Below are 13075 nucleotides of genomic sequence, written 5' to 3'. Positions count from 1 at the left end.
TTCTTATTAAATTACTCTGCACAAATATCTTTATTGACGAAAAGTTAAATTTAGTTTCTACCAATGAGTACCTATCGAGAGATATAATAAATTTAGTGAAACACTGCCTGACCGCTAGTTTCTTTAATGCCTGATCGCCACTACTTTCTCCTACAAAGAATAAATACGCAAAGAAGCAGATGGCTCAGTCATGATTTCCTGTCATATACAATGTCTTTATGGCATACTTCGAGAAGAAATCTCTTGTGCAAATGAAAAATTATCGAATCGATAGTCGACGATATTTTCCTTCAGTTAAGTATTTGGCTCCATATGGATAAATGAACTCCAGGAATTCCATAAGCATCTAAATTCTATAAATTCAAAAATACAGTTCACATTAGAACTGGAGGATAATAGTCAACTCTCGTTCTTGGATCTATTAATCACCAAGGGCTAAGATGGTGCACTTACACAAAAAGCAACTTATAAAGACTGTGAAAAGTTGTTTAGATATCTGTAACAATAACAAACACACTGAGATCTATTTTTTTCAAAACCAAATCCAACGACACAACAATTTTTATGTAGGAGAAACCTCAAGACTACTAAGTGTCAGGATATACGAGCAGGAAACATACATCAAAACAGAGACTTTTACAGATCCCAGATATGCAAACATGTCCGATATAATTAACAGACAAACTAATATAAAGATGCATTCATACTTTATATAATTTGTTATACAATAAAAGCTAATTGTGGTATGACACACCTACCTACTGTGTACATGGGATTCATAGTAGTCACTACGAGCCTAGCTTCCAATGATCCTAAGAAACATATGACGTACTCAGGAACATTAGGTAGAAACATTGCTATAACATCTCCGTCTTTTAACTTGAATTTCTCCCGCAATACTTTGGAAAAATTCGTACTTTTTACCCTGATTTGTTCGAATGTGTAGCTTCTTCCAGTTGTCCCAGATACCTGAAGATAAAATGGTATAAAACAGTCATTAAGTAAAAACTATTAAAAAAAGTAAAAAAAACAGTTATTAAGTCAAAATGATCCATAAAATAACGGTTGTAGTGGTTGAATTTTCTTGAATTTAAAATTTTGATCAGTTCTGTGCCAATAATATTTGGTAAACTGTGACTACGTCTTAATACAAAATCTTATAGTAAGAATTCTATTTATGTTTCTTTTCATTTGTGTATTAATTTGATTCGCAATATCTAACTTTAATAAACTGTATTTATAAGTATGTATGCCAGGGTAGCGGGTAGAGACTCATTTACGATCCCAGCAGAGGGCAGATCTACTTCAGGAATAGCAAACCTACCCTAGCGAGCTTCTGATTTTGCCTCCAAATACCTCTTCCCGGGGAACGATGTCACGACCCATAAAATTCCAATCTACATTTTAATTCCCTCCCCAACCTACCGAACAAGAATATGGAGAAAACAAGATGCAAAAAATCCGTAAGATAAGGTGGAAGCTATCGGGTTACAACTGAATCGTCGCGTCATGCGGTCGCTAACGATGCTCTTGGGACACTGGGCAAAATCCCATTAAATATCAGCGTTGTTCCTGTGCGAGTAGCTCTATAGAAATCGACCAACGCTGCTCAGCTGCTCGTGGGAATAAATATGAATACTCACCAACATGCAAGGCAAGCACGGTGTTTAAATGACAAAAACCTGACCACTGTAAAAAAACCGTACTCAAAGTACGTCAAAAAGATAAACCTCAACATCGCTACATATAATGTTAGGTCACTCTCTACTGAGGAAAGATTCGGAAAAATAAAGAAAGAACTCTCAAAAATGAATTTGGATATTGTGGGTATCAGTGAAGTAAGAAAAAAGAGAAAGTATTTTCCTTTTCCATCAGGTCGCTTATGGTACTACAAAGAAGAAGAAAAATCGGCAGTCAGAAGTCAGAAGTTAAAAAAAATTCAACCATTCTAATCTACAGCAACATTCTATAACCTAGTTTCTACTTCTTCTTCCTCTTTATAAGCAATTCTGCTTGTTCATTGGCGGACTAATCCTCTATGGAAGGTTGTCACTCCATCTTTTGCTTGGTCGTCCGATACTTCTTTTGCCGATTGGTGACTTATATCTTGCTATTTTGACTACAGGGGTCTCCTCCATTCTCTTATGTAGTTATTTCATTCTTTTTTTCTATCTTGTGTCCATTCATTTATACACTGTACGCTACATTTTCTTCTAATATCTTCACTTCTCTTTCTATCCCTCAGCATATTTCCTGTAATTCTTCTCAGTACTCTCATTTCTGCCGTTTTCAGTAGCCTTTGCGTTGTGGCTGTGTCGGGTCTTGTTTCTGAGGCATATGTCATTATTGGTCTTACACTGGCTTTATAAAGTCTAGGCTTCATTTCAGTGTTAATGTGTCCGTTTCGCCATATAGTGTTATTAAGGCATCCTTTCAGTCTATTTGCTTTTGTACGTGGTCTCTCACTTCTTTGTCCAGGTCTCCATAGCTGAACAGTGTAATTCCCAGGTATTTTATTTCCATTAATTGTTCAATACTGATGCCATCAATTGTTTTTTACATCTGGTTGGTTCTTTGCTGACTACTATTGTTTTAGTTTTCTGAGATAAGATTGTCATATTAAATTATTTTGCTCTTATGTTAAATCTGTGGACCAGTCTTTGCAGACTATCTTCATTTTGGGCTATCAATATTGCATCGTCTGCGTAACAGAGTTATGCAGACGATGTAATTTTTATTTCTTTGTTTCACATTCTGTTTCTTCCTTTGTTAACGCTTTTGGGACATGGGGCTCAATGAGTCCCTTTGTCTTATTCCGTTGCCTATTTCTATAGGTTCTGTAATTTGTCCATCTATTCTAACTTCCATTTTGTTGTTTTGGTACATGTTTTAGACAGTTTTTATAACATTTAGGGGATTTTCTCTATTATACAGAAGATGGATTACATCTTTGGGTTTTACTCTGTCAAACGCTTTCTTTAGGTTAATCAATTAATTCGTTTGGTATCCGTTTTTGAATACTGCTTTTCTGTTCTTTAACTTTTTAATTATTTTACGAACTTCCTGTACATTTATGTTAAGTTCTTCATTTGTGGTAATTTTTGGTGTTTCCGGTTCTAGCGTCGTTTTTTCTTCCTTTGCTTAGAGCTTTATTAGGTAGTCAATCCACGTATCCTTTTCTATGTGTTTTGACTCTATTAGTTCCTTTACTTCCGTTCTTTGATCTCTTATAAAGCGCCATATTTCCTTTTGCAGACCGTAAAAATCATGTTCCATTTCTTTCGAAAAGCGTTCCCAGTCATCATTTTTTCTTTTTCTTGTCAAGTGCACATGTTTCGTTTCTAATTATCTTGTAATTATGGTATACCTCTTGTGTTTTGGTTGACATGTATTTCAGGTAGGGTTTTTTTTATAGCCTAGCGAGGGATTAAAATAAAGACAATTTTGAAAGATACATTGCTAAATGAAGATATTATTGAACTTTCTGAAGTTGAAGATGTTTGAGCTAACCTTAAATAATATTTTGCTGGCATGGAGAAACCTTAGAAGAATCTTTATTATACATGTATCATTTTGTTTCATTTGTTATTAAATTTTTCTTTATATAATTTAATTTATTCCTGTCACCACAAAGTCATCACCACAAACCTCAACATAATTTGAAGTGAAAAGAAGGGTACATTTTATTCTATGAATAAATGTCTATCCTCCAGATGACTATCTGTCACCCGGTGCTTTCAAGACTACAGTGATTTTAAGTCGCGAGATTTAATTATTATTAATTTATTATTATACTACTATTATTTCGCTTAATCAGTTTGTTAAATTTCGCAAAAAAGACATAATTAGCCTCGTTTTGGGTGATGGCACTATTTTTTCCTTGAGTTTTTATTACAAGACTCTTTCTTGAACACCAAAATTTATAAAAATCGTGCAAGCCGTTTCCGATATAATTGAGGCGTTCCATATTTAAAACTCATCCTGTAGATTGCAAATGAAAAGAAAAATAAAAGCATTATTTTAAATTAATTACTATTTAAATGGGAATAAGCCACAATTAAAGGTTAAAGTACGTTTATTGACTTCGGAAATCGTTCTCAAAATACAAACATTAGTAAATTTAAGTAAAATTATAATTGATAATAATTTACTTATGTTTGTATTTTGAGAACGATTTCCGAAGTCAATAAACGTACTTTAACCTTTAATTGTGGCTTATTCCCATTTAAATATTAATTAATCTAACATGCCACAAAAAAATAGCTTCAGAACAACATTATTTTAAAAGTATAAAAAGGCCCATTTTTGTTCCTAAAAAGGTTTGTAGGTGCTTTTAAACAGACCCTACGGTGATTTTAAGTCGAGACATTTGTACACTCCAAAATCACTATTATTTCGCTCATTAAATTTTGGAAATCTCTCAAAAAAGGCACGATTACCCTTGTTCCGGGTGGCGGCACTATTTTTTCTTAAGTTTAGAGTACTAAAAAGGAAAAAAATAAGTGTGTCCCAAGAATGTGCTCTCAAATTTCAAAATTAATGTTTTTGGCATCAAAAATGTGGACATTTTCTGTGGAATTCGTCATATAAGAAAATAAAAAAAAGTAAATTAGAAAAAAAAAGAAATAAAGAAAATAATGTTTTTCCGACTGTTTTACAATGTATATTTGGAAGATTTTAGACCAAGATTAAACTTTAATTAATAATAATGACATTCTTAATAACTTAAAAACTGAATTGTCTGAATAAAATGCATTGATTAACTTACAAATGCAGTATATTTATTAAACTTCTCGGCTTTTTCATAGATAAATTCGGATAATGTAACATTAGGTACACTAATATCACTAGAAGCACTTTTGATAATGTTGTTTGTATTCCCTGTAGCCACACATCTTCTGAAAGTCGCGGTGTAGTCCCATTTCGAAAAGAGTTTATTGGAAACGATTCTCCGGACCGCCGACATTCTTAGGACTTGCACGATACGGTTCAACTGTGTGGATATCGAGGTTTTGTTAAAAACAATTCGTCGATAAAAGTGAATTTAATTACAAGGTTAATTATCATTCAGATGTATAAATTAGTTAAAGCTGAACCTCATTATTGCTAGATAGTTTGGTAAAAAACTCATTTACATTTTATTTTAACGAAAGTGTTGACAATTTGGGAAAAAATTAAATCTCGTGTAATAACTGCATGAGAATGCAATTCTTCCTTAATTTGTAATCTTACTAAAAAATATATAACAACAAGCAAATTTATTGATTGACAAATTAATGCTGTAATACTAAACTTAAAGTACATTTGCAAATATAGTGCCTTGAATTATTTTTTGCATAATTTTTGGTATAGTGGTTAACCCAGCAATAAACACAGCGAGGTTTAAGAAGGAAAGGTACTAGCTTGGAACTTTTTAAAGGGCCGTACTAAGAACAAGGACCGTACGAATTTTATACGAGATATCCCGAATTACATAGCAAATTAGAGTTATAAAATCATACTAATTTTTATAAAAAACTTGGACATATGAAGCATATGAAATATTTATTAAACATTAATTAAATATATTAAATATTAATCATATTATATACATGAAAAATAAACGCACAGAAAACCAAGTATATGTATTGTACTAGATCAGGCAACCAGATACCTAGACCATTAATTGATGATCTGGAACTGGAAGGCGTGGACACCTTCGTCTACCTGGGCTCGCTGCTGACCAAAGACAACAATGTCAGCGAAGAAATTAAAAGAAGAATAGTGCTTGCCAATAAGTGCTATTATGGCTTGAGGAAACAGATGACCCCAAAACTACACAGAAAAATTAAAGTTACCATATATAAAACACTAATAAGGCCAGTGTTAACATACAGGTCAGGAACGTGGTCACTTACACAGAACAACCAAGAATTTCTTAAACGTTTCGAGAGAAAAATTCTAAGGAAAATATATGAAGGAATTCAAGAACAGGGTTTGTGGCGTAGGTGCTACAACTTTGAGTTATATAGAAGTTTTGGGAACCTAACGTTGTAAAATGTATTAAATTAACACGCCTTCGAGGGATAGAACATGTAATTAGGCGAGCTGAAGATGCAATGATCAGAAAAATTTTCGACCGAAGAGAACCAGTGGGAAGACGAGCCAGAGGAAGACCAAAACTTAGGTATCAAGATAACATAGAGGAAGATCTAAAATCCATCGGAATTAAAGCATGGAGAATAGTTGCCAGAGACAGGGGTGAATGGAAGATTGTTCTGAAGAAGGCTTTGGCTCATAACGAGCTGTAATGCCACTGATGATGATGATATACATAACAAGAGAGATTTTACAGTCCTAAACAAGCTTTCAACAGCGACCACAAAATGGTAAAGGGCTCGGTAGAAATAGACCTTGGGAAAGAGAGATATCGCATGATCAAAAAGAAGATCTGAATAAGATTTTAAAGCTATAGACGAAAACCAGAAGATACATTACCAAAAGATATCATATAACTAAACAATAAGTCTCCAAACACAGGCATTAATGGAAAAGCGGAGAAAAATGCAAAGTAATAGAATCAAAGAACACCATAAAGGCAGATAACTAAACGCATAAATGTGAACAAATATAACAAACGATTGAAGATAACAAGACCACCAAAGGTCTAAGGAGAAAATTAACAAAAGGCAAAAAGGAAATAACGAAATAAGAAATAACAAAAGGATAAAAATGGAATTATCATCACCAACAGAGATTAAATTATACAAAATTCAACAAAACCATAGGAGCAACTAACAAAAAAGTTAGAAAATTCAGGAAAATATTAGTCGACCAAGGATCGAAATTGATACCTTATAATATCAACAGGAAGAAGACAATATCATTGTAGAAGCCGCAAAGATCGGAGGAGACAGACTTTTAGAGAATATAAAGAAATTGTTTAACTTATGTTTGCACCAAAGTGAAACACCTACACTTAACTTTTTATTACACAAAAGGGGGATCCAACAGACCCCGAGAATTATCGACCAAAATGCTTGTTAAACCACCTCTACAAATTATTCACAGGAATAATAACAAATATATTAAAAAACAATTATTTTTTTACCAAGCTACGTAACAGGCAGATTTTAGGAAAAACTGAGAGTTTTAGACCTGCCACCTTTCTAGCTAATTAGTCAGCAATATGGTTGCCTTTATTCCTATTGCGTCCTTTAATCCACCCCAGGATGATGTTATTACCATTCGAAGCTTAAGTTAGTGACCCGTGACACTTCATTATGAACCCTATTGTGACAGGTGGTCTATTAAAGGTTAATAGCGCTTGTCTGCTATCTGTGCAGATCATTATAGTTTTCCCTGCGATACCTTTTTGGGTTATCTCTTTTGCGGCTATAAATATACCAGCCAGTCCTGTCTAAACTACACTGGTATTTTTGCCCATATCCTACGTTATTCTTAAGTTTCAGGGGTATCACATCCAGTTCTCCACGCCAGAAACGAGTTCTCAATTATCTTATTCCTAGGTCAAAGTTTGTACCAGCTGAGCTCAATCGCATCATTATCACCAGCACCAATTCTTTGACATAATATATGTAAGCGGAGAGGTAGAGGGGTGATGCCAATGACCAACTCCATTGCAACAGTTATTGTTGTTTTCATGGCATCTGTTATATTTATGCAAGCCATCAACTGAATATGGTTTAGTTTGTTAATCGCTGTTGCCTGTAGCACTTTTCGTACCCAAGCAAAAGCTCCGTAAGTTAGCATTGGCCTAATGACAGCAGTGTAGATCCAGGCAATCACCCTGTGCGAAAGGCCCCAGGTGCATCCCACCGTTCGTCGAGACTGCTCATAGGCAATATATGCCCTTTTAGCCTTACTATCTAAAAGGGGGTTCTATGGTAACTTTCTTTCAATCGTAATACCAAGGTATTTTACCTCGTCAGAAAAGTTAAGCCTGTAATTTAGAATCCTTGGTGGTATTAAGCCCGTGATTTTTCTTTTTATGGTGAAATGGACCATGTCTTCTTACGATTTATAGATCGTGAGTATTCTTTGCACCATGTTTCTATTAGTTGGAAAGTAACTTTTAATCTCTCACATAGTGTGTTCTCAAACTTACTGCTTTGCAAGACAACAATATCGTCTTCATAGGCTATTTTATAGAACCCGATGCTGCTAAGTTCAATGGTCAACTAGGGTATCTAGAACTATGTTCCAGAGAAGTGGCGATAGCACCCCTCCTTGTGGACACCCCTCGTAACCGTGTCTTTAACAGAAACATCTTCTACATTTATGCTTATGGCTCTATTAGAAAGCATACTGAATATCCCGCTTACGGCCAGGGGAACATTCCTGACATTGAGTTGTTGGGTGATGGTTGGAAATGTGGTTTTATCAAATACTCCCTCAATGTCTATGAATATACCTAGGGTGGATTATATTATCCAGCGATCTTTCAATTCTTCCCACTACTTGATGCAGTGCAGAATCGGTGAATCTTCCCAAAGTATACGCATGCTGATTTGGGTGAAGTGGGTTATGACCCAGAACTTCATCCCTTATTTACCTCTCGCATAGCCTTTTCATCGTTTTCAAGAGAAACGATGTTAGGCTAATTGGTCGGAAAGCCTTTGGTAGGGTATAGTCTATCCCACATGGTTTTGATATGAGGATCACAGGTACCTCTTTCCACCTCCTAGTAATATATCTCAAAAGTCAAGGAGGCTCTGAATATTCCCGCAAGGTGCGACAGAAGGATGAAAATATACCGTTAGGCCCTAATGACTTAAAAGTGCTGAAGCACAATATGGTCCATCTTATATTGTCCTTACTAATCATTGTTCGTTCGAGATGCCAGTCGTACTAGACAGTAATAGAGCAGTCTTATACCATTATTTCTTGTCGATTCTCCATGTTTTCCTATTACTGATGTGTACTGGTGATCTCATTTCAATATTCTGCCATTAAGATTTCCCCCAAATATACGTATGTCCCTTAGTTCATTAGTCTTTTATCATTCTTTTCGTACTGCTTTTTCATCTTTGTTGGGCTCATAAGCGATGATTAAATTATGATTATGATTATGATGGTATTTAATTTTAATTATCATTATTTTTTATGATATAGCTTACCCTTTCCACAAGAATTTCTTTTGTTGGCGTTGAAAAGATGAAAAGCTATTGGATTTAGCGTCAGAAAACACATTCTACTACCGAGGAACATCAACGAGCAGAACAGGCGGTATTGGATTCCTAATCAACAAGAAATGGAAACGAAGAGTAGAACAAATGACTAGTATCTCGGATATAGTGGCTAGCTTAACCTTACAACTATCATCAAAGAGATATCATATACAAATTATGCAAATATAACTAACTCTACAGTAATATAACTAAAGCATTACTTAATAATAAAAGTCTCATTAAGTATTTTATTGGTAACTTTAATACCAAAGTGGGAAAGAGAAACAGCAACGAACAAGTCATGGGAAAGTATTGAGTCGGTGGGAGAAATAACAGTGAAGAAAAACTGGTTCAGTTTGCACTAGTTCTACTGAACCACTGCAAAGACTGGTTCTAGATCTAGAACTAAAAAGAATAAAATTAATCACAAAACCAACAATAACCGGTATACCACTACCAAAGAACAATTGATGAAAGATCGTAACATGACCAAATCGACAGCTCTTAATTAATGGAAACCATTCTTGATAGTACCAAGAAAATGGAGGCCCGCAACAACAAAATAAACATGGTTCTTGTCTAATAAAACCAAAATAATGCTAAAACAAAGAAAAAAAATGAAAACAAGTATAATACACATAAGAAAATACAATACATATAACTTTGTAAAACAATAAGGAAAAGTATTAAGAAAGACATAAGAAAACACAATGAAAGACTGGTAGCGAATGCTACCAGTCTGATTCAAATTGAAAATAGAAAAAAATCTATAAGGAAACAAGAAAAACATTAATCATTGGGAAGAAGCAAATCGTTGCTCTAACAAACGGTAAAATAAGAAAGGTGGTGAAGAGGATATCAAAAACTACAGACCTATGTTAGTTTACTACCAATTATACACAAGATATTCGCAAAGATTATCAACAACAAACTAACAAATGTATTATATGCTGCATAGCCAAAAAAGCAAGCATGCTTCAGAGGTTGATTCAGTACCCTGGATCATTTCCATATACTTCGAGACCTAATGAGTAGAGCTGAAGAATATTATGAAATACCGCTAGCATTAACCTTTATAGATTTCCAGAAGTTTTTCGATTCTATATATCCCAAGGGAGTAATAGAAGCAATCAAGGCATTGACAAACTGTACCAAGAGACTTCAGCAAATATATATATATATATATATATATATATATATATATATATATATAGGTATATATATATATATATATATATATATATATATATATATATATATATATATATATAGACAAGCAAAAGTTAAAGTAAAAAATTGTGAAAACACTTCAGAATTTCCAACTACAAGAAACGCTTGACAAGGAGACGCAATACCACCAAAGCTCTTTACTACAACTTAAGAAAATATATTAAGCAAAATGAACTGGCAGAACAAAGGCGAAATACCTGAGCCATCTAAGATTTGCAGACGACATCGTTCTGATTGCTAATAATCCTGCAGAACTACAATAACTTATAAACGACCTAAATGCAGTTAGCAATGAAGTTGGCCTAAAAATGAACTTGAAAAAACAAATACCGGGTACAACGAGCTATTGGATGTCCAAGATGTAATAATAAACAACATTGCACTTAAGACAGTAGATGAGTATGTATTCCTGGGAGAATTAATACATAAATAGGGCTCCTTACTAACAGAAATCAATAGAAGAATGAAACTGGCTTATTTTGTTTTCATATCATCCTGGTAAAGAGAGCAAAGATGATGTTTTTTAGGTGGTAAACTATAGATGTATTGTCACAATAAAAGGTTATTCCTAACATCGTTCAATAGCTTCCAGTAAACTTGAATTTATTTAATTCTGCGGTTTCTATGGACTAAAGAGTTCAAACAAAAAAATGAAAGTAGACAACTTCGACTAAGAACAACACATAACATAGGAAGAATCTCAGTTATAGCTCAAAATTAGTATTGAAAATACAACGTAAAAATTAATTGTTGAAATCGACAAACTAGATTAAAGTTAAACAAGATTAAGGTTAATGAGATATATTTGATTTGAATTATTTGTATTTCTTGTGGTGTCGTGGTTCATTTTGACATTACATATGACAGTGACCACCCCCCTCCACTGTAAATAGTATTTAAGGAAATTGGATCCTGCATTTCTCTCTTGTTTGTTACTTAAGTTTATACAATAAAGTTAATTTGTTGAATGTCTAGCTTTTATTTAAAGTAGCAAACTCTAGAGCACCTGTTAATACATCAAAGTTAAGGTTAAGGTAGTTGAGGTTAGAGGCATGTCAGATATTTAGTAATAAATCCTTAGAATATAATTAGTACTTACAGTTCCTGTATATTTGAGGTTGGGCTCCATACTTTCGTATAACATTTGCGTAAGGGTAACATTTTGAACGACAAATTCACTAGATTGGCTTTTCAAAATATTTGGGTGTTCACCAGTAACAATACTCCTTAAAAAAACTAATTTATTTTTCAAGTTTGAATACTTAGTTTGAAATAGCGTCCGTCTTATCACCGACATTTTAACTGTATACAAAAATATCGCTCGCGAGATATCTCGATATTTACTTAGTTAAATCATGTTTGAGTTTAAATAAATTATGAACTATCTTATCAATAGTGATAAAAAGTTAAGGCACGAGCGAATCTATTTGAGTTATCCGCAAGGTCGTAAAACTTATTTTTTTTTTATTATGGTTTTGAATTCTAAGATTCTAAGTACGGTTTTCTACAGTTGATCGTTGAAAGAAAGATCGAAGGAAGACGAGGCATCGGACGAAAAAAGTTCTCTCGGCTGCGAAACTTACGCCAAAGGCTCGATATCAGGGAGGCCAGCATAATTATTCGATTGGCATAAGATAGAAAAGAATGCTAGTTGATGGCCACTAACTTCCGATGAACAACGCACATTTAAATTGAGTAAAAAAACGTCCAAATTTCACAGGAGAAGCTTTTGCCATTATGAAAGCTATAGATTTTATAATAGAGAACAATACTACATACTCTATAATTTTTACGGATTTCCTTTCAGTTTTAAATTGTCTACAAATGCAGTTGCAAGTCAACTCCGCATATATCCATAAAAAATTGACTTTTGTTTGGGTAAAAGCATACTCAGGCATCACATACAATGAACAAGTTGGCAAAGCAGCTAAAGAAAGCATACAGTTGGGAGAAGTAGTTACATCCTTATTAACATTGGATGAGAGAATAAATATAGCAAAGGATAATTTATATCAAAAATGGTCTAAACAATACAGATATTTCTGTTTAACAAAATGCACAAGATACACATTGCTAGAACCCGAGATTCGAAAAAACTACTGGTTTGCAAATTACAACTATCTGAGAAGTTCCACAACAACCATATCCCGGATGAAGTTCGGAAATGATCCGGTCCATTTACACAAAATAAAAATAATTGACAACAATCTTTGAGATATTTGCAAAGAAACGTCAGATTTGGACCACATATTTTTTAATTGTAGCAAGTATACATATCAGTCTGACATCTTTAGAAAAAATCTACAATGTTTAAACATTTACGGTCCCTACAATGTTATAAATCTTTTGGCACTAAATGATAAACGTGTTTTAGATTTTATTTTATTGTTCATATTTCAGTCTAAAATTAAATTGTAGAATAACTAGATTAGGCTTATAACCTTAAATGTCTTTCCTTTTGTTTACATACCTTCCTTACCGTGGTCTACCCAGTATTTGTTAAAAAAAAAAGCTCAGAACGCCCCCTGGGCGAGAAAAGTGTGACCCTTGTCCTAATCCAAAAATGCTTATTATGATTAATATTCCCAAAAAAAAAATTGTTGGAAAAAAATGTTTCTTTTATTCATAACAAATTGATCTGTCAGTCTGAGATAACCTAATGGGCTAGACTTAAT

The 13075-nt window shown here is 33.7% G+C and overlaps 1 protein-coding gene across 2 annotated transcripts in view; it reads right to left on the bottom strand.

Moving 5' to 3' along the window:
- The window catches only part of LOC140447334 (uncharacterized), a 52810-nt gene extending 41050 nt beyond the window's left edge, over positions 1-11760 (bottom strand). The window contains exons 1-2 of one of the 2 annotated variants that reach the window (XM_072539935.1): positions 11500-11760; positions 759-969 (exon numbers count right to left, since the gene is read on the bottom strand). In XM_072539935.1, the coding sequence (XP_072396036.1) occupies positions 759-969; positions 11500-11697 (409 nt within the window). In that variant the 5' untranslated portion in view covers positions 11698-11760. Of the gene's footprint in view, positions 1-758; positions 970-4768; positions 5004-11499 lie in introns of those variants that run through there. The other variant, XM_072539936.1, reaches the window with a different exon arrangement.
- Positions 11761-13075: the final 1315 nt, after the last annotated feature.

Source organism: Diabrotica undecimpunctata, chromosome 8 (genome assembly GCF_040954645.1).
Source record: "Diabrotica undecimpunctata isolate CICGRU chromosome 8, icDiaUnde3, whole genome shotgun sequence".
NCBI classification, from domain to species: domain Eukaryota; kingdom Metazoa; phylum Arthropoda; class Insecta; order Coleoptera; family Chrysomelidae; genus Diabrotica; species Diabrotica undecimpunctata.
Note: the sequence above shows the minus strand (reverse complement) of the source record. Positions and strands in the feature narration are given on the sequence as shown.